At 41.8% G+C, this 23,145-nt stretch overlaps 1 protein-coding gene across 1 annotated transcript in view; it reads right to left on the reverse strand.

The window, feature by feature from the left end:
• The window catches only part of SMS (spermine synthase), a 56,948-nt gene continuing 33,803 nt past the window's right edge, over nt 1–23,145 (reverse strand). Inside the window, 9 exon segments of the mRNA XM_033201119.1 lie at nt 1–337; nt 1,954–2,068; nt 9,717–9,796; nt 11,167–11,214; nt 11,217–11,280; nt 16,659–16,748; nt 17,513–17,667; nt 18,387–18,562; nt 23,004–23,068. Of these exon segments, the coding sequence (XP_033057010.1) occupies nt 288–337; nt 1,954–2,068; nt 9,717–9,796; nt 11,167–11,214; nt 11,217–11,280; nt 16,659–16,748; nt 17,513–17,667; nt 18,387–18,562; nt 23,004–23,068 (843 nt within the window). The 3' untranslated portion in view covers nt 1–287.

Below are 23,145 nucleotides of genomic sequence, written 5' to 3' on the forward strand. Positions count from 1 at the left end.
GAGAAATAAAAAGGAACAAAAATCACATTCTAATGGCGGGGGGAGGGGAGGTCAGTGCATTTAGCAGTCTTCGCTGTGCTGTCTAACCATCCTCAGCTGACTTTCAAAAAAAATAACACCCTAAGCTCATCAAAATATACATTTGCCATCTGCTTGTTTAAATTAAAAATAATTATTAAAACAAAGGAAAACTTTAAGGAATTCACAATCAATTGCCTGACTCATTTCGATGTCATGTACAGCATATGGAGGTCAGGAAGGCTATTTGCAGCACATGTGATTAGGGGCTATTGATCTTCAAGGTTTAGCTTTCTTCCAAACAGTGTAAAATACCCACCTGGACAGTGAGTCAAGGAATAAAAGCAGGTAATTCAAGGAAGAAAAGGCATCACTTGTAATTCGTTTGCTGGCCTACAAATTGAAAGATGGATGAAAAGCTTCATGGCTTAGAGCACTGTGGGAATGAGAATGAAGGCCTTTGAATAAGGTCACTCTGCAGCCTGGGGACATCCCCACCACCTGGGATGTCTGAAGGAGGTACTGACTGGACAACAGAAGGCTAAAGGAACACAAATATTCTCTCAGGTAACACTACCGATCCAAAGTCTCACAAGTTTTAGGGAATTAGTATGAGAAGGAAGGGAAGGAAGAAGGAAAGGAAGAAAGGAGGAAAGGAGGGAGGGATGGAAAGCTGGGGTAGCAGGAAATGCAAGGAAGGGAGAGAAGGGGGAGAGAAGAGAGGGAAGGAGGAGGAGAGGGAAAAAAGGTCAGAGGAGTAAAGGAGGGAAGGAAGGAGGAAGAGAGAAGAACTAGCAGGTGGAAGCCTTTGCCTCAAATGTTATCAACTGATTTCTCAAATCTCCAAACATGCAAACACAGGCCTGACAAATATGCTGAGGGGAACCCTAAACGAGGTGGACAGTTGGTAGGAGATGCTGAAGCTCTGTACAGGCTGTGGAGGGACACGGCCACCCAGCAGGCGGAGTACTCCCCCTCCTCATGTGGAGGAACCAGAGGGTTCTCATTGCCTCTTGCTGGCCATCTGGTCTCAGCAGGCAGTCTGCGCTGCCGGGGCTCTGCCCCAGTCTGATGGGACCAGGCCTCACTGGAGGTCAGCAGCAGTCGCAGAGCAACCTTGACAGCAAAAAAAAAAAAAAAAAAAAAAAACTGCCATCCCAGGAACCTGGACTTGGCAACAGCAGATAAGGAAGCTGTTGTCTGCAGACTATAGCCCACAGCTGTGTCGTGGCACAAATTTCCAATGATAATGCTCTCATTTCCTTTTTTCTCCATGTTTTATTTCTCTAGACTAACTTTACTAAGTGGAACAGAGAACACCAACGTTAACTGTGCAGTCCCCAACATCATTCTAGTTCTCGATTTCTACTGCAAATTAGCATGAAGTGTAGAAACTAGTATTAACATCAGGTAATTTTAATGTAAGAGTAGAATGAGTGTCTTTAGACATTTTACCTGCCACAGGTAGGGTGGTTATTTTAGACTAGGGCTTCTCAAACTTTTTAGGTGCACATAAATCCCTGGGAAGGCTGGTAGAACAGGTCACTGGGCCCCCACCTCCAGAATTCCTCTGACTGGGCAGCAGGTTGGGGTGGGACTTGAGAATGTCCATGTCTAACTAGTTCTTGAGCGATGCTGCAGGTCTGGTAACATCTTTGAGAACCAATGCTTTAGACCAGTAGTGCTTGATCATTAAAAGCACCTGGAAAGCTGTGGCAAGCCCCCCCCAAAACTTTTGAGAACGGGAGTCTAGAATCTTAGATTTTATTTAAAGCTTCTCGGGGGATTCCAATGTGCACCGAAGCTTGAGAACCAGGGCTTTATATACTCTATGGCTAAGCTAATTGTTTATTATTGGGATTTAAATTTTTTACCTGGCATAGGATTTACTTGGGTGCTTTGATCTGGCAACAGAATGTCATGGTCAAAGGATACAATTCAAATATGAAGGGACACAGACGATCTCCTTTGAAAATTCCACAGGACAATACAGGTGCCCCAGCTGTTCTTCATAGAGCGACAGCGCTTCTGTCAGATTGACACAGTTCCCCTAAATCAAAGAGAGATAAGCAAATGGGATTCTTGAGTCCTTCCAAGGGCCCCACTCATCTGAAGGTCGTTAATAAAAGAGAACATTTCTAGCTTTAGATAAAAGTTCATCTTAAAAACAAGATAAGGCTTCTGTATGTTCACAAATCACACTGCATTCTATTTATAGACCCATTAGAGCTCGTTATCCTTCTACCTCATTGACCAAGCCATTGCAAATTATTAGAATATGAAATGATAGAAAGCAGTGAAACCAATTTCTTATTAGTGACACAGTCACTGAATTAAAACTATGCAATTTGCAAAGACTCATACAAATAACACATTCAAAGGAAATGTTCTCAATAACGGTCACCATTATGTTATAAACGAAGTATCAAAAAGATAGTGTCCTTGATTTCCACAATGGTTTAAACTACAATTCTCCTAAGAGTCTAAAATGTTGCCACAGAACTATTTTTTCCTAGAATCTGTGTATAAGAGAACAAAAGTCTATTCAGGATATATATGCTAGATATCACCCAGTTGCACATCTTATCAAAAACTTTCTCTCAACTTCATTATTCTAGCATTTCTCCCTTTCCAGTCACCCCATTTTCAGCATCTCCAGCAGCTAGGGGTAGTCAATGAGATATACTGCAAGTTTGCTGGTAGCTGCTGGAAAAGCTTTTGATTCTGAACAAAGAGAGAGCCACTCGCCTCTTCAACTTTCTTCCAAGCTATAACCTAGATGTGATATTTGGAGCTGCAGCAGCCATCTTGTGACCGTAAGGAAAAAAAGGTGAAGAGAATTCAAGAGATGCCAGCCAAGGTATAGCAGAGTTGCTGAATGGATACAGTATTTGCCCAACTCTAGAGCAATGCTTCTAACTCCTTAATGTACATATGATATCATAGGGGACCTTGTTAAAATGTAGATTTGGATTAAGTCTGGGGAAGCCTTTATCATCCTTTTAGCACAATTTTCCCCAAATGCTTTTCATTATGAATTTAGAAAACAAAACTGGTGTTTTATAAAGAGATTAAAAGGAAATACCACCTATTTCCTTTTAATCTCTGAAGTTGGCATTCACAAGACTACTGAATCCAGGTGGCTGATTCCATTTCTTAAGAAAGTTACTCTTCACTGGGCGTGCTGGCTCAGGCCTGTAATCCCAGTACTTTGGGAGGCTGAGGCAGGTGGATCACTTGAGGTCAGGAGTTTGAGACCAGCCTGGCCAACATGGTGAAACCCTATCTCTACTAAAACTACAAAAACTAGCCAGGCGTAGTGGCATGCACCTGTAATCCCAGCTACTCAGGAGGCTAAGACAGAAGAACCGCTTGAACCCAGGAGGTGGAGGTTGCAACGAGCTGAGATCGTGCCATTGCACTCCAGCCCGGGAAACAAGAGCGAAACTCCAATTCAAAAAAAAAAGTTACTCTTAATTTGCCTCAAAATAGCTAAGTATAATGCAAGATGAAAATTATTTACAAATAAAGGCAGCCTGTGATGTAAGAACTCCCGAGAATGGCTTTCAAAACCAACCAGCCAGCTAGTCACGGCAAGAGATTAGAATTATTCTGAGAGCTGGCCTTGGTGGTTTTAACTTAGCACATTCACTCAACATGACGTGATCCTTCAGTGCCAGACTGTTTAGTAACCCATCATCTAGGGTCCCGCAGTGGGATATGGCCATGGTCAAAGTGCCCTTTGCCAGCATGTAATTTGGTTTCAACATCAAGTTCACCATGAGAGCATATAAACACCACACGTGTAATTTAAGATTCACAAATAGAAAACTGCCCAGTTGTTTTTAGAACACATCACCACTGGGGAAGCTATAGAATGAAAATGCCACCAAGGTGCACAGTAAATGGCTTTGCCATGTTAAAATTGACACCACACTCTCTCTTTATAGAGGTTATATGGGAAGACTTCCTTACATAGACTGTGGTAAGAAAATAGGAAAGTTTCAATTTGTTCTTTCCCACATTGTCAAGAAGTTTCAAAAAAAGAAGAAAACACACACCACAATAGAGACCTACCCCAAAAAAGTAACATGATACATTTCACTTTCCTGTCTATTTAAATGGAATGACATTTTTTCTTTTTAAGAGAAACAAATGGGAGATAAATAAAAATCTAATAGCAAAGAATTAAGCACCCATTAAGGATAAGAAAAAGGGATGGAACAAGGGGTGGGGCCACACCTGGCATTATCGAAGAAAAAAGGGCTCACTGCCCAATGTTCTAGAAGTCAGTATTACAACACTGGGATTTTAAGAAAAGCAAAGCTTATTTTAATTTCTTTTCAGAGACAGGGTCTTGCTGTGTTGCTCAGGCTGAAGTACAGTGCTGTGATCACAGCTCAGTGCAGCCTCAAACTCCTGGCCTCAAGCAATCCTCCTGCCTTAGCCTCCCCAAATGCTGGATTACAGGCATGAGCCACCGAGCCTGGCCTAAGAAAAGCTTTTTATTGTAAGTCAACTAACAAGGAGACAGGAGTCCAGCTTAAATATGCCTCCCTGTGTTGGGCTTAAGGCAGTCCTTTTATTAGAAAAGGTTTAAGGGGCTGGGTGTGGTGGCTCACACCTGTAATCCTAATACTTTGGAGGCCAAGGCAGGCAGATCACTTCAGGTTAGGAGTTCGAGAGCAGTCTGGCCAACATGGTGAAATCCCATCTCTTCTAAAAATACAAAAATTAACCAGGTGTGGTGGTGCACACCTGCAATCCCAGCTACTCGGGAGGCTGAGGCAGGAGAGGTGCTTGAACCCGGGAGCAAAGGTTGCAGTGAGCAGTGATCGAGCCACTGTACTCCAGCCCAGGCCACAGAGTGACACTCCATCTCCGTCTCAAAAAAAAAAAATTTTAAGGGATAGGTTCTGAGATTTGCAGGTGATTGATTTGTGGATGGAAAGGAAAGGGTAGATCTGGAAAATCCTCAAGCACGTATGGTTATCTCTTTCTGCCCACTAATGGGTCTTGTGTGCAAACTTGAGGGCGAGGAAGTGGTTAGTATGAAGCAAGTGGTGAAAACTTAGGCTGTGACATCAGCAAGCTTATTCTGTGCAAATTCTAATGGGCCGTATTGGTTTTAACAGATTTTAGCCAGTGATTTTCTCTCTTAAGTGGAGGAAGTTTCAGTGTTTCAGCAAGTTGTTTCTTTTTTTACCTGCAATCCTGTAAACTCAGATTTTATTAGTCATTGGTTTTTTTAACCCTTTGAGGCTTCACTGGGGATTAAATCCAAATTCGATAGCTTCAGTTCTAGAAAGTTCTTTTCCCCATGTTAGGTGTGAACAGGTGACATTTGCTTTTGTTTATTTTTAGAGGTGGGGTCTTCACTATGTTGCCCAGGTTGTCCTCGAACTCCTGGGCTCAAGCGATCCTCCTGAGTAGTTAGGATTACAGGTACATGACACCTCAGTAACAGGTATAGAAGAATACATCCTTAGCAACTTTTATCAAGTTCAAAAGCAAGTAAAATTACATGGTATAATGATTAGGAAATCATACATGTAAGAACCATCTAGAAGATACAGAAACGGAAAAAAGTGAGACCAAGGATGGGTTGCTTCTAGAAGGCAAGCAGGAACGAGAGAGAAATATAACTTACAGGTTTTTGTTTTAATGGGGCTGGAGGGAGACAAGAGAGGAAGGTCAAGTCCCAGGATCTGCCTCCTAGGTTCCATGAAAACACTTCCTCCCCAATTCAAATTCTATTGGCCCACCTTGATTCCCACGCCCCTCCACAATGCATTCCCCAGCTTCCTGGGATGCTGACAAGGCTGCCTTCAGGCAGCCACAGTAACACCAATGACATCACAAACTCACTACTGTGATGCTAGCAGTTTTGGGTGGGAACATTTAGCTTCTGTAAAACACCACATTTTCATCCCACCCTTAATGTGACTCCAGTACTAAGCTGCACACTTGGGCAAAGTGGGTGGGCATGCCAGGAATCTGGGTTACCTCCTAAGCATGTCACCTGGCAGTTAAAAAAAAAAAAACTGCCCTGTGGCAACTACATCAATACATCCTGAGTCAAATCACTTGCTTTTTGACTTAATTACTACTTCTTGAAAGGGCTATATACATGCCTGTCCACGTAAATCTTACCATGTGACACTGTCAACCACCAAATGCACTGAATGAACCCCAGGTGTTATATAATGAGATTGTTTTGTGGTTCCAACTGTAACGAACATGGGGACAGAAAGCACGTCATGTGTCTTTTGGACAATTCTTAGAAACCAAGACAGCCCTGGGTATACAATCCTTTTGATTTTGGTAAAAAGTCTATTGGCAAAGGCAAGATATCAAAGCCTGGGTCATTAATATTTACAAATGGGTTGTGGTAGTATTCTAAGCAAGCATTCTATTAGCTTTTCATACTAAGATAACGGCTCTCCATAGGAGGCGGCCTGCCATGCCAATATTCAGAACAAAAGAACAACAGTCACACGATTGTAGTAGACAACAGGTGGAGTTAGTGTGGCTGTCTTCTTTTGTCCTGTCTTTTGTACTACAGACTGACTAGTTTGTAGTGGATCCAAATTTTTTTCAGCCTCTTTCTGTTCAAGATCCCAGAGCCTCACATTTTTCCTTGATTTAAGCTGCTTGAGACTTCCTTCTATGTGTTTGCAGAAACCTAAAAGAAAAAATTCTGGCTGGGCACGGTCACTAATGGCTGTAATCTCAACAATTCAGGAGGCTGACGTAGGAGGATTACTCGAATCTAGGAGTTTAAGGCCAACCTGGGCAACATAGTGAGACCTCATCTCTACAAAAATTAGCCAGGCATGGCAATGGATGCCTGTAATCCCAGCACTTTGGGAGGGGCAAAGCAGGACGATCACTTCAGCCTGGGAGGTTGAGGCTGCAATGAGTGCCACTGTGCCACTGCACTCCGGCCTAGGCTACAGACCAAGAACCTAGCTCAAAAACATAAAAAGAAAAAAATTCCATATGCTCTGCTTAAAAAATGCCCATCATGGCTGGGCGCAGTGGCTCACGCCTGTAATCCCAGCACTTTGGGAGGCCAAGGGGGACCTGAGGTTGGGAGTTCGAGACCAGCCTGACCAACATGGAGAAAACCCATCTCTACTAAAAATACAAAAAAATCAGCTGGGCATGGTGGTACATGCCTATAATCCCAGCTACTCAGGAGGCTGAGGCAGGAGAATCGCTTGAACCCAGGAGGTGGAGGTTGCAGTGAGCTGTGATCGCGCCATTGCACTCCAGCCTGGCAACAGCAAAACTCCATCTCAAAAAAAAAAAAAAAAAAAACCACCATAAGAAAGTCCAACTTGCTTCTTTACAGTAAGAAAGCTTCATTTGAGCAGGTTTCACTGCAGGTTTCCTATAAGACAGGGGTCAGCAAACTTCCTCTATGAAGGGTCAGATAGAAAATATTTTAGGCTCTGTAGATCATACAGTATCTACCACAACTACTCAGTACAAAAGCAGCCACAGACATTATGTAATAAATGGGCATGTCTGTGTGCCAAGAAAACTTTACAAACAAGCAAGCAGGAGGCCAGATTTGGCCCAATGTTTGCAGACTCCTGCTTTGAATAGTTATATCCATCTACAACATGTTTGTAAAAATCATTTCTAAATCTTGGGGTGGTGGGGGACACACTCCATTTACAGATAAGGCTTTGCTCTCCTCAAAGTTTCCCAACATTTTCACCAAGCGCAAAGTCTAAGATTAAGCACAACGTGCCCGCAGGTCTTGCACACAGAGGGAAGAGGGGAACAACAAGATAGGCTGGAGCCTGAATCAAGATGTCTCTTAGAATTGCTAAGTTGTTTTCAGCATTATTAATCTCAGATTCCATAAAATGTCCAGGATAGGGTCTGCTTGCAAACACCTCCTCAGGAGGATCGAGTTAAAACCTCTACCTTGGCCGGGTGCGGTGGCTCAAGCCTGTAATCCCAGCACTTTGGGAGGCTGAGACGGGCGGATCACGAGGTCAGGAGATCGAGACCATCCTGGCTAACACAGTGAAACCCCGTCTCTACTAAAAATACAAAAACTAGCCGGGCGAGGCGGCGGGCGCCTGTAGTCCCAGCTACTCGGGAGGCTGAGGCAGAGAATGGCGTAAATCCGGGAGGCGGAGCTTGCAGTGAGCTGAGATCCGGCCACTGCACTCCAGTCCAGCCGACAGAGCGAGACTCCGCCTCAAAAAAAAAAAAAAAAAAAAAAAAATTAAACCTCTACCTGTTCCTTTTTTTTTTTTTTTTTGAAGACGGAGTCTTGCTCTGTGGCCCAGGCTGGAGCCCAGTGGTGCAATCTCAGCTCATTGCAACCTCCGCCTCCCAGGTTCAAGCAATGTCCTGCCTCAGGCTCCTGAGTAGCTGAGATTACAGGCTCCTGCTACCATGCCTGGCTCATTTTTGTATTTTTAGTAGAGATGGGGTTTCACCATGTTGGCCAGGCTGGTCTCGAACTCCTTGACCTCAGGTAATCCAACTGCCTCGGCCTCCCAAAGTGCTGGGATTACAGGCGTAAGCCACCACACCTGGCTTGTTCCTGACATTTAAATACAGTATACTAATACTGTGTTTATTTTTGAGTCAAGGTCTCACTCCGTCACCCAGGCTGGAGGGCAGTGGCATGATCATAGCTCACTACAGCTTCAACCTCCCAGACTCAAACTATCCTCCTACCTCAGCCTCCAGAGTTAGGACTACAGGCATGCACCACCATACCCAGTAATTTTTTAATTTTTTTGTAGAGATGGAGTCTTACTATGTTGTCCAGGCTGGCAGAACTTTTTTTTAAAAAATGGAGGAGGGGATTTTCCTGTGAACTCAGAATAATTCAGAGATCCAGAGTACGATGCTATGTAAGTGTTTATCTTATGTTTATGAATCAAGGAATTTTGTACCAAGAGACTAGATTATCAATTAGCTGTCTTTGCTGTCATTTTCAAAATTTTGTTAAGGATTTCAATAGAAGATATATATTTTTAACACCAAGAAATGTAATCTTTAAAGTTTTAGAATCCCCTAGAGAATGAGAAAAACACCACAATCTGCTTCCATCTGGTGGCAGGAGTTCACAGTACAGCCAGAGCTATTTCATCAAGTGTATGTTGATGAGGGGAGGGGAAAAAAAGAAAATCAGTCTGTGTCTCCATCAGGTGGCAGCAGCTCATACTACAGCGAAAGACCAGGGCTGATAACTCATTAATTCCCAATAGAGGACAGGTCCACTTAGAAGCTTACTGTTTGAAAGAACATAAACCAATGATGCCGCTCTATCCTTAATAAATTTCAAAAATGTGCATTCAGATTCTTTTTTTTTGTTGAGACAGAGTCTCGATCGTCGCCCAGGCTGGAGTGCAGTGGCCGGATCTCAGCTCACTGCAAGCTCCGCCTCCCGGGTTTACGCCATTCTCCTGCCTCAGCCTCCCGAGTAGCTGGGACTACAGGCGCCCGCCACCTCGCCCGGCTAGTTTTTTGTATTTTTTAGTAGAGACGCGGTTTCACCGTGTTAGGCAGGATGGTCTCGATCTCCTGACCTCGTGATCCGCCCGTCTCAGCCTCCCAAAGTGCTGGGATTACAGGCTTGAGCCACCGCGCCCGGCCTCAGATTTCAAAATATAAAAATCTTAAGAGTGTTTTGAGGAAAAAAAAACTGTTAAGCAGCCTACCTGTGTAAAGTATTTCCCATCCTGTTTCAACACTTTCATTGAGAGGTCAAGAATCAGTCTGAGAAACTCCCATGTGGAATCTGAAGGTTTAAAAGAACAAGTTTCATAAATATGGGTTTGTACGTATCCACAACATCTGAAGTAAAATATTCAAATACTCAATACCAAAAGGGGAAGAAGAAAAAGAGGCACGAGTGTGAGACCCACTCACTATTCAAAGAGCTTGTTCATGAACGATAATGAAATTGATTTTGAGGCCGGGCGCGGTGGCTCAAGCCTGTAATCCCAGCACTTTGGGAGGCCGAGACGGGCGGATCACGAGGTCAGCAGATCGAGACCATCCTGGCTAACACTGTGAAACCCCGTCTCTACTAAAAAAATACAAAAAACTAGCCGGGCGACGTGGCGGGCGCCTGTAGTCCCAGCTACTCGGGAGGCTGAGGCAGGAGAATGGCTAGAACCCGGAAGGCGGAGCTTGCAGTGAGCTGAGATCCGGCCACTGCACTCCAGCCTGGGCGACAGAGCGAGACTCCGCCTCAAAAAAAAAAAAAAAAAAAAAAGAAAGAAATTGATTTTGGATGCCAAAATCACATCCACCTAGCACTGCTCCCAAAATACCAATAGATTTGACACAAAGGCAGTGGCCGAAACGTGAAAGAAAACTGCTTTAAATAAGGGGGCAAGCAGCAAAATCCTGAGAGAAATTCAGAGTCTGCAAACTCAGCAGGAACTCGAGTTTATAGAAAAACATGAACTAGGCCGGGCGCGGTGGCTCAAGCCTGTAATCCCAGCACTTTGGGAGGCCGAGACGGGCGGATCACGAGGTCAGGAGATCGAGACCATCCTGGCTAACACGGTGAAACCCCGTCTCTACTAAAAAAATACAAAAAATTAGCCGGGCGAGATGGCGGGCGCCTGTAGTCCCAGCTACTCGGGAGGCTGAGGCGAGAGAATGGCGTAAACCCGGGAGGCGGAGCTTGCAGTGAGCTGAGATCCGGCCACTGCACCCAGCCTGGGCGACACAGCGAGACTCCGTTTCAACAAAAAAAAAAAAAAAAAAAAAAAAAGAAAAAACATGAACTAGCTGTGATTTTGAACAAACATATGGTTTGAGAAAGAGAATTATCTGTTGTTAGATAAGTGACCAATTTGTACCAATACAGGTTGAAAATCACATAAATTAAATACATTATCAAATGATTTACCGTCTCAATAATGTAATGAGTCATTTTATTTCATTTTTGTTTCAAATGACTGAATGAGTTCACTCATTTAGTGGCAGAACAGGAATTGAAGCCAAATCCAGTCATCTTTCCACCATGGACCTCAATTTAACTCCCTAAAAATGTGAGAGAACTAGACAGTCTCTAAGATCCTTTCACCCTCACATGGTGCCCAAAGAAACATTTCCATCATAAGTATCTTGGTTTAAAAAAAAAAAAAAATCTACCTTCTTCTGGAGACGTGGAGATCGGAACAGCAGTCAAATCATTAATCCATAATCAAATTCTCTCCCTTCTTTGGCGTACCTCTTCAGTACCGGAATACAGTCTTCTATCAGAACCTTCCAGAAAGAACAGGAATAGATGAGTAAGCCAACATGTGGATGTAGTTAAACAAAAAACAATAGTAAAGGAAGGAGGAAAAAACACCAAGTGGGGGCTTATATCACAGCTATCCACAGCATCTGCTACAGGAACCAAAAAACTTTTATCTATGTCTGTTAATAGCAAAAACTAAGTGCTTACCATATATGCTTTATATGCCTTCTCATTTCAATAAAGCAACAATACTGGAGGCACTATTATCCATTTTACCAATGCAGAAACAAACTTGAGGTGTTATCCAGCTTGCCCACAGATCCACGAAGTATACCTATTACTATCTGAAAGCCAACTACATACTTTCATCTCTAATCTATACTGCCTCTCCTACCACTATTTGTATTATCTTTTGATTTTTCTTATTTTTTAAAATTAATAAACTATTTTTAAAAAGTTTTTCTAGAGACAGGGTCTCACTATGTTGCCCAGGCTGGTCTTGAACTCCTGGGCTCAAGCAATCTGCCTACCTTAGACTCTCATAGTGCTGGGATTAGAGGCATGAGCCACCGTACCCAGCCTAATTTTTCTTTTATACTAACCACTGAATGACTTCATTGTTTATGGATTTATTTTTGCATGTTACTCAAACTATAAACATGTTGTTCCTCAATTTTCTCTAATGCTTGGCTACTGCTAATAAAGCTATATATAACAGCTCCCACCATCAGAGTCAATCAAGAGTCCAGCTGGAATTCCCATACAGATCATACATAGTCAATACAGGAAAGAAGTTTGAGGTCAGCTGTATATTTGAAGTACTGAGGCTCTATGCTGGGGACACATCTGGATCTAAGCAACATCCTGAACTAAACGGGAGTTACTGTCATCTTTTAGTTTTCTAATTCAAAAAAAAAAAATACATTAAGTAAAAGAAAAATTACATATAATAGTCAGAAATCAAGAGTTTTAAGAGTTTGCCAGGCCAGGAGCAGTGGCCCAACACCTGTAATCCCAGTACTTTGGGAAGTTGAGGTGGGCAGAACACCTGGAGCCCAGGAGTTCTAGAGCAGCCTGGGCGACATGGTAAAAGCCTGTCTCTAGAAAAAATAGAAAAACCAGCTGGGCCTAGTGGTATGTGCCTGTAGTCCCAGCTACTCAGGAAGCTGAGATGGGAGGATCGCTTGAGCCTGGGAGTTCGAGGGTGTACTGAGCCACGATCATGACACCACTGCGCTCCAGCGCTCCAGCGCTCCAGCCTGAGTGACAGAGCGAGACCTTGTCTCAAAAAACAAAAAAAGTTCACCGCAATTCCCTAAAATAACCTAGCCCATGTTGTTTCTCATCATTCTTCTTATAGCCTCACAGTTGTAAGAAACTGGGACTTCTCTGTCCTATTGTTTTATAACTTGTCTCACTTAATGCATCATACAAGTACCTGTGGAGGTACTAACACCATAGTTGCCTTCATTCACTATGAATCCTGTTTGATATGCTCATAATTTTTCCATACGTTCACACAGATTCTTACAAATACTTGCACAGAAATACAAATGTATGTGCTCTTTTATAAAATTTGGATCACGCACATCATTCGGAACTTGAACATTTTCACCGAACATCTCTCCAGGTAATAACACACATTTTTAAAAATACGCCATTCCACTAAAAACATTCTTTCTGTTGTCATTGCCAAGCCTTGGCCACTACAAGCACATCTATAATAAAACCTTGTAGTGACACCTTTTTAACTGTGGGCTGGGTGCTCAAACACAGGGTAGAAGCCATGTGTTTCGGTTTTGATAGCATTTCACATGCCAAACAGCAATGCATATGAGCACCTGTCTCCTCCTCGCATCCTCCCCAGCATGGAATATTGCTCCTCTACTAAATTTTGTTAAGTCTGTTGCTAATGTTTTCACAAGAACTTCCTGGGCCACCAACAGGGGTGACCATCTTGTGGTACTTTTTTTTTTTTATTTTTTTTTGAGACGGAGTCTTGCTTTGTCGCCCAGGCTGGAGTGCAGTGGCACAATCTTGGCTCACTGCAAGCTCCACCTCCGGGGTTCCCGCCTTTCTCCTGCCTCAGCCTCCCGAGCAGCTGAGACTACAGGTGCCCACCACCACGCCTGGCTAATTTTTTCTATTTTTTAGTAGAGACGGGGTTTCACTGTGTTAGCCAGGATGGTCTCAATCTCCTGACCTTGTGATCCACCCACCTCGGCCTCCCAAAGTGCTGGGATTACAGGCATGAGCCAATGCGTCCAGCCCGTCTTATGGTACTTTTTACAGGTTATTTGACTTATTCTGAGAAGTACCAGTAAATACCCTTTATACCTTTTTAAAGTTAGTAACTTCATTTCGAAGCTGTAGGGACTCTGCATTATTCAAGAGATCAATTCCCTGTCACGCTTGTTAGCAGTCTTTCTTCTAGTGTGACTTTGGCTTGGTAAGGATAACATAATACCATTAATAGTTTGAGTGTCCTATCTTTAAGAGATTCCCAACTCCAAGGTTAAGTACTCTAAATTGTCTCAAATGTATTAGTTTTTACATTTAGAGCCTAAGTCACCAAAATTCCTATTTCTATGGTTGGCTAACTTGGTTCTCATGCAGATGGTTAACTCATTATACCGGCATCACACATTAACTCAACCAAACCTTTTCCCAAGTCGACTGAAATGTATCTTAGACCATATTAGCAGTGTGTAGGAATACATACTCAGACCTGTTCAAGTTCCTTTGACATTCCTAGGTATTGTGTATTCCTTTCATACTTCCTATTTGATTACTGGCCTTGTAGTACATTAACAACAAATAGGGCATATTTCGCTTCACACTATGATTCTTTTTCCGAGTTTTCTTGGGTATTCTTAGATATTTGTTTTTACAAATAAACTTTAAAATCAGTTGGTCTACTTTTAAACCCCTCCCCACTCCTTGGGATTACATATAATAAATTGGGAAGGAATAGACATTGTTCTGTGTTGTTGTTGTTTTTTTCTTTTTGACAGTCTTGCTCTGTCACCCAGGCTGGAGTGCAGTGGTGCAATCTTGGCTCACTGCAACCTCCACCTCCCGAGTTCAAGCCACTCTCCTGCCTCAGCCTCCAGAGTAGCTGGATTACAAGCACCCACCACCACGTGTGGCTAATTTTTATATTTTTAGTAGAGATGGGATTTCACCATGTTGACCAGGTTGTTCTCCAACTCCTGACTTCAAGTGAGGCTGCCCACCTCAGCCTCCCAAAGTGCTGGGATTACAGGTGAGCCACAAGCCCGGCCTGTTCTGTTATTTCAATACAAGAAATACAGCATGCCTCTCCACATATTCAGACTTTGATGTCTTTCAATAAAGACATCTTAACATAATTCATACCAGTCTCACAATACCATTCTTGTTAAATATATATTCCTAGGAATTTAACACTTCATTACTTTGAAAGGAAATGGGTGGGAAGGAAATCCTATTTAAATGATTTAGCATTTAGTATAGAGAAAAAAATCTAGGCTGGCTTTATCCAATCACTTTACCAAATTCTCATGAATTCAAATAATTTTCTATGTAAGTTTCCTGGATTTTGTAGTATTCATATCATCTGCAAATAATTAGATTTATACTGTTTTCATCTTTCTACTTTACTATCTCCGCTGCCTCAAAAAACAATGTGAAAAAGATAATCGGCATCCTCATCATCTTCCTATTTTCAGTGGAAATGGCTTCTGCTATCTATTTATTATATTTTCTATTTTTTTATTTACTATAACCTAATTTCTATTAATGTTTAGGTAGTTTCATCTCTATTGCAATTTTATTTTATTCAAGTACTTTAACTTTATTTTAGATTCAGGGAGTACATGTACAGATTTGTTACATATATATATATATATATATATATATATTTTTTTTTTTTTTTTTTTTTTTTTTTTTTTAAGAGACAGAGTCTCCCTCTGTTGCCCAGGTTGGAGTGCAGTGGTGCAATCTTGGCTCACTGCAACCTCCACCTTCCGGGTTCAAGCAATTCTCTTGCCTCAGCCTCCCATGTAGCTGGAATTACAGGCACACGCCACCACACCTGGCTAATTTTACATAGGTATACTGCATCAGTTTTTATTAAAAACGACTGCCAAATATTCTCAAATTCTTTGTCATCTGTTATTTTCCTCCTTTATTCACATAATGAATTAAGTTGACAGATTTCTTAAAATTCAAATCTTTACACTTCTAACTAAATCCTACTTGAGCATAATATAGACTTCTTTAATGACAGATTTAGCTTATTATTTTACTTTGAAATTTTGCACATATGTAAAAGCAATCTTTAGTTTTGTGTACTACTTGATTTTACTATTAAGGTTTTCTTTTATTATTATTATTATTTAGGTTTTTTAAATTAAGATTTTCTTTTCTTTTTGAGACATTCTCGCTCTGCAGCCCAGGCTGGAGTTACAATGGTGATCATTAAAAAGTCAGGAAACAACAGATGCTGGAGAGGATGTGGAGAAATAGGAATGCTTTTACACTGCTGGGAGTGTAAATTAGTTCAACCATTGTGGAAGACAGTGTGGTGATTCCTCAAGGATCTAGAACTAGAAATACCATTTGACCCAGCAATCCCATTACCGGGTATATACCCAAAGGATTATAAATCATTCTACTATAAAGACACATGCACACGTAGGTTTACTGTGGCACCATTCATAAAAGCAAAGACTTGGAACCAACTCAAATGCCCATCAAGGATAGGCTAGATAAAGAAAATGTGGCACATATACACCATGGAATACCATGCAGCCATAAAAAAGGATGAGTTCATGTCCTTTGCAGGGACATGGATGAAGCTGGAAACCATAATTCTCGGCAAACTAACACAAGAACAGAAAACCAAACACCGCATGTTCTCACTTGTAAGTGTGAGATGAACAATGAGAACACATGGACACAGTGAGGGGAACATCACACATCGGGGCCGGTCAGGGGATGGGGCCTAGGGGAGGGATAGTATTAGGAGAAATGCCTAATGCTTGCAGGGCTTAAAACCTAGATGATGGTTGACAGGCGCAGCGAACCACCATGGCACGTGTATACCTATGTAACAAACCTGCAGGTTCTGCATAGGTACCCTAGAAGTATAAAACAAATAAACAAACAAAAAACCACAAAAAACAGAATTCATTTTATTCCATTTAGAGAATCTGGAGTTGGTGCATTCCCATCATTGGTACATGTGTACCCTAAATACAAATATACATATAACTCACATGAAGAGACAGATGACGTATTTATCTTCTCAACCAATTATACTAAAAGCTGTTTTAATAAGGCACGATTCTGATCAATAACTTAAATCAATTATATTATCAGTTGACTTAAAACTATATTATCCAGAAAACATAATTACCTGATAGCAGTCTCCTTTAAGATTGTCTAAGACATCGCCACACGTTTTTCGCATGTATTTCTTACACCCATCGATCACCATTTGGTCAATGTCCGAAACAGGTTAAGGAGAATTTGGGTATATCAAAGAATTCTGAAATAGTAATACTTTAAAGAAAGGGTTAAGACAAACGAAGATTTTATAATGCTAACTTGGGTATCACAAATTTGACAAAATGATGAACGAGGCAGTGAGTGACTATTTTCACACTAAGGACTCTCAAAAGGAACTGAATCTTTTCTCCTCATGAGATGGCTTTAGGGAAGCCATTTTGGAAACTGCTGGGCAGCAGACACAGTATCAAAGTCATTTGCTCTTTAATCCTCAACTAGGTAGATTATTTGTTTTTGAAATGGAGTCTCACTCTGTCGCCCAGGCTAGAGTGAAGTGGCGCGATCTTGGCTTACTACAACTTCTGCCACCTCGGGTTCAAGCAATTCTCCTGTCTCAGCCTCCCAAGTAGCTGGGATTACAGGTGCCCGCCACCATGCCTGGCTAATTTTTTGTATTTTTAGTAGAGACAGGGTTTCGCCATGTTGATTAGGCTGGTCTTGAACTCCTGACCTCAGGTGATGCACCTGCCACGGCCTCCCTAAGTGCTAGGATTACAGGCATGAGCCACTGCGCCCAGCCGATTATTTCTTTGTTGATGGCCACATAAAAGGGTACTGTTACTAACTTGTCTGTTCAAAGTAGTCTGGGTAACACATTTGCCTCTAGTCTGTGGTAACATTAATTTGAGTTGTGAGACACTAAAGGAAGGAAGGAAGCAAAAGAAGCCCACTGAACTTGTTCTCTCATACAACAAAGGATATCTCTACCATAGTGACCATCTTTGGTTTTAGTTTGACTATTTCACACAATATGCCTCCATCTCCACCTCCCAGAATGAGTACATCTTTGCCAGTGTAATCTTCTTTGCCACTGCCCATGATGGCCCGGGTATACGCCAAATCACTCTCTGCCAAATCTAGGGAGGAGAAACAAATCCAAATGGTGAGTCTACCTTAACACACAAACCACCTGGCCCCGCCACACTGAAGTGCCGGGATCGAGCCCAAAATGTAAATTTTTCATTTTCATTTTTTAAAACTGAACAATATGCAAGCTTTTTTTTCCATTGAGGACTTTTTCATCAACCCTGATCATCTGACACCTTATACAAATGGACATTAGTCAGTGGAAAGAAAATCCAGCCTTAAAAATGTGTCAATATACCAAATAATTAAAAGCAGTTATATCTTAACAAATGAAATAATATGATGTCTGTGAGCTGCTTCAAAATAATATGAGAGGGACAAAGTGGACTGGGGTTGAGGCAAAATAAGACTGGCTAGGAGTTGATAATTGTTCACACTCGATGGTGAGTACATGTGGGTTCATCACACTAATTTGTCTCCTTAGGTTTCAACTGTTCTGTAACAAAAAGGTTTTTTTTTTTTTATACGCAAATGCATTTTCTTTTGAAACACAATCCAAATACTCATCACTAAGGAGGCAATGTCAAGACGAAGTTTATGTGAAAGCCCAGACAATCCACAGGTTAATATGACATAAATGTGCATCTCAAAAACCAGCAGTGTCAGAAGCAAACTCAAACAAATCCACAACAGCAATAACTGTCAGGAAAATACCATCATCTAACAAATCACCACTTGTTATGTGATCAGGGCAGGGATAGAATACTACTGACATCCCCACTAAGGATGAGAATATTTCCAAACTGCTTCGAGTGTAGGATTTTTATATTTTGATAAGGTGAATCTTCGTCATATACCACTTCATCGATGTCATATTCAACCAGGCGCCCATCAGCGGTTGGCCAATATCTGTCGATGGCTCCTCCTCGCACTATGGGTGGTAATCTGGAAAAAGAGAAAAACAGCAATGTACCTTATTAGAACACTGCCTTACAAGTGGACCTGGGGTGAAGAGTATGCAAAAGAAAGCCACATGACTGCCGACTTTTGACAAGCACAAAACGAATCCAAAGCTTGGGCTTTTAGTTTTATATAATCACGGCCACCACCAAATGTTGACAACTATTGTACACAGTTCACTTTTTAAAAAATCCTGTCATGCTGTAGATTTTCTCTAACAAAAAGCTGAAGAAGATGGCTACTGCACACTTCATACTTCAAATGCTCCAGCAGTATCTGTCTCTTAAGACTATCTACATAACTGCATTGACATTACCACATTCACACCAGTTCACACGGGTATCATATGGTTAGCTAGTACAGAGTCCATCTTCAAGTGTCCCCAATTATGCCAGTTATGTCCTTTATAGATGTTCTGCTCTTGAATAAAGGTTCATACACTGCATGTCCCTATTTTTTTTCTTTTTTATACTCACGTAATGTAGAACTTTTTTTTTTTTACTGGTATGTTTCATGACATTGAGATCTCAAAGTACAGACCAGCTATTCTGCCGAAAAATGACTCATATGGGTTAACCTGATAATCTCTCACTCTTCATGGTTAGAATCAGGTTGACATATATTAATTACACAGGCATCGCATCGGAAATACAAGATGTGTATTTGTCCTATTATTGGTGATGCTAAGTCTGTGATCACTTGGTTAAAGTGGTATTCATGAGATCTCTCCATCTGCAAAGGTACCTTTTCACCCTTTGAAATTACTAAGCAGGCTGTGGGGTGGTCCTCTGAAACTTAGGTGAAAGTCCTCACCCCCAACAAACCTTTACCAGTGGTTTTAGCATGTAGAAGATTCTGGCCTGAACCAGTTACTACTAGAGAGGCTGCAACATGACTTTTTCATTCATTCTTTTGTAAATACTCGGTATTTTTCACAGGATGAATGTACTAGAAAGTACCAGCAGAGGACACTAAATGACAGGAAAAAACAGACCTGGAAAAGGGGCTTGGCAAGTCAAACACAAAGAAAAGGAGAGCTCACTGCATACATAACACAACCGCGTGAGTCATGTGTTCTCAAACACAGTAGTGTTCGATATTAAAACGCCATGATGCACAGCTGTAGACATCTAAAATGCTGGGATATGCGGCCTGACTTACTCCTATGAGTCCCTTTCCCTTCCCTGCTCACCAGATTCCAAGAGTACAATCTAAACCTGTTACAAGTTAACGAGGCTTTCTATGAGGGTATACTAACATCTATAAAAAACACTGAGATTGAAAAGGCAAACTCCCACAAATTCATGTAATCCAACTCTTGATTTAATCACTTCTTTACCAAACTCCATGTGAACAAATTCAGCTTTGAGAATGTGAGGCATTCTAGAGGGTTTTTCCTGTAAATTGTAAAATGTGAAGCACCCATCAGGACAACCGCTAGAGAGAAGGCAAACAGGACTTGGAAGAAGCCTCTTCCACCCCTGGCTGATGGTGGGGAGTGAGATGAGTGAGCCACCCATGGTGCTGGAAGAAGGACAAAGTCACTCACTTCCAGGGGAGGAAGACTACCCTCTCCTTGACAGCCAGCCAGCTATGGGATATTACTGCACTACAGACAAACCCACTGAAAATAAAGTGTCTGTTCTCAATTGTGTCAATAGTGCCTTGGCTAAGGTGAAGAGCTCTTTTCTACATTGTAACACTATGGTTTTTAAAGACTGGCAAAGAAAGACGCATCTTAACAGGATGTAAATGACGTTACCCTGATGAAGTGCTCAACCTAGCATTAAAGGGCATCTCCCTGGTAGCCCTGTAACGGGCTACCAGGAGGTACTATGGAATCCCCTATCAAACTCGTTTCAAACTTCACTGCTGAAAAATGAAACTGGACTATACCAATTCAGGCAGATTATAGCCCAGGCCTCAGGCATACTGTGTAAATTGCAAGAACCTTTTAAAATCAAAGTTAATTTATGTGACCTTGTTTTCTTATTCCTTTTCACTTGAAAGTAGAAAACAAAAATAAATTCAAGTACATCCCATAGCTTCTGAGTCAAAAATTCAGATTTAACTTAACAGAGGGGAATCATTTCAGATGTTACTGGGTTATTTGTTAATGATTTCATCTCTAACATTTAACCTCTGATCTTTATTCTCCACATTAAAAAAAAAAGTATAGCAATCCTTGTCCTTTTGAGGCCAGTAACAAAGGGCTTACAACAAGGTATTCCCAATTTCCAGCTCTCATCAACCTTATTTCATGAAAATAAAAACTGTAACAAGCATAGGCAAGGTATTTTGAAGATCTAAAGCTTAACTCCATTCTTAGAAAACTCCTATACCAAAAAAAAAAGAAAAGAACCAGACTTCTCACGAACGCTGAAGCCCATAAATGTATTTGTTTACTCACTCCTAGAGGTAACTGATAAAAATCAGACCACATTTTGATGTGGACCAATTCATTATCATCAAGTTAAGACCCTTTCTGACCGTGGGGAACCTGTTCATTGCAAATGGGTGCAGATAAGGAAAACCCTGCAAACAGGAAAAGATGAGATGTCCAAAAAGTGATATGGGCATATGGGTGTGTGGATGTGCTTTTAAAGGAAGATGAAGGGTGAGAGACATGGCTAGGGACCTTAAACTGAGCTTGGGTGCTCTAAAAGAGCCTGAATGCTCTAACAGATCTCAAAAAAGTAGACAGTTCTATACTGTGGTGTCTTCTTTTCACTTTGTTTCCTGCTTTCCTCTTTAACTACAGGAGACTAAACAATTACCTAGTTATCTTACATCTGCTCTAGAGCTTGCTTATGGGCTGATCAAACTCAGCATGGTGAATAACTAACTACTTAAACATCCTAACACTTGCGGATAAGAATTCCTTCTTCTGGAAAGTGCCATGAACTGGAGAAACCTATATACCCGTTGCTCAGCAATGAGGAAGTCCCTCTGTGTTTGTCTCTGCAACTATGAGGTTAATTTTATGAGCAAGGGACAGGACTTCTATGCCTTAAGGCTGGTGAGGATCCACCAAGGCAGGGCAAGAGTAAATTGTCCTGCATTTACATGCTGTCTATCCAAAGCACTACTTAATTCCCACTAGTTCCTTCCCACAGAAGTCAAAACTGCATTCTTTCAAAATCTGACACCACTGGCAAACACTTCGGCAGTGTCCGACAGAAATTTAGATGATGAAAATGTTCCATAGTTGTACTGTCCCACATGGCAGACACTAACCACTAGCTATTGTGACTCAGGAACTGAATTGTGTATTTTAACTAACTTAAATAGCCATGTGGGGCTAGCGCCCATCCCACTTGATAGGGCGAGCTTCATTTTCCTCATGATCACTTGAAAATAACCTGCCTATGGCAGCTTAAGGTTGGCGGCCTATCAATTCTTAGTATCTTGGAAAGTTTTCTTCTTTGAAAGCCTTGAGGCAAATTTTCTTATCACCCCACCCGGTCAGAGTCTCTTAAAATTGCTTAACTTTACTCTGGGGCCCTGAAGGAGAAAAAGTGACCTTCTCTCTTTCCGGGAAGGGTCGAAGTCAGGTTTTTTTTTTTTTTTTCTTTTGAGATGGAATTTCACTCTGTTGCCCAGGCTGGAGTGCAGTGGTGCAATCTCGGCTCACTGCAACCTCCGCTTCCCGGGTTCAAGCGATTCTCCTGCCTCAGGCTCCTGAGAAGCTAGGATTACAGGCATGCATCACCAAGCCTGGCTAATTTTTGTATTTTTAGAAGAGACGGGGTTTCGCCCATGTTGGTCAGGTTGGTCTCGAACTGAAGTTGGGAGTTTTCTAGCTCCCTTTTATGTGGTGGCAGCTCTACCTGGGTCTCCACTTTATGCAGTTCCAACTCCTTGGAGTTGGTCCCTATCTCCTTTCTGCCTTAGTTTCATTTTACCTAGCATTTTTGTGTGTGCATCCATGCACATGTATGTTCATACACTATCTTGTTTTGGTGTGAGGGGCCCAGCAGTTCGGTTCACCATGTTGCCAGAAGGAGGTGCTGAGTTTGATGTTTTCCATATCTTAAGCAGACACTACTGAGGACAACACCGCCATTCTAATTTTTTTTTTTCTTTTTTTTTGAGACGGTCTCATTGTGTCACCCAGGCCAGAGTGCAGTGGTGTGATCTCGGCTCACTGCAACTCTGCCTCCTGGGTTCAAGCCATTCGCATGCGCCAGTCTTTCAAGTAGCTGGAATTACAGGCATGCACCACCACGCCCAGCTAATTTTTGTATTTTTAGTAGAGACGGGGTTTTGTCATGTTGGCCAGGCTGGTCTCAAACTCCTGACTTATAGGGATCCGCCTACCTCGGCCTCTGAAATTGCTGGGATTACAGGTGTGAGCTACCGTGCCCAGCCAACCATCATTGTTTCAATCGATTAAATATAAAAGGACATTCAAGAGTGGACTTACCGTTTCACCCGCCCAGTACTGTCCTGACTCAATTCTTTCATTCTTTCTTCTACTTTGTTCAAAATCTACAATTAAAAGAAAAATCAATGGGCTTGCAGAATAAGCTGCATGGAACAGCTAAATTACAGACCCAACAACTGAG

Source organism: Trachypithecus francoisi, unplaced genomic scaffold (assembly GCF_009764315.1).
Source record: "Trachypithecus francoisi isolate TF-2019V2 unplaced genomic scaffold, Tfra_2.0 Lachesis_group6, whole genome shotgun sequence".
NCBI lineage: Eukaryota > Metazoa > Chordata > Mammalia > Primates > Cercopithecidae > Trachypithecus > Trachypithecus francoisi.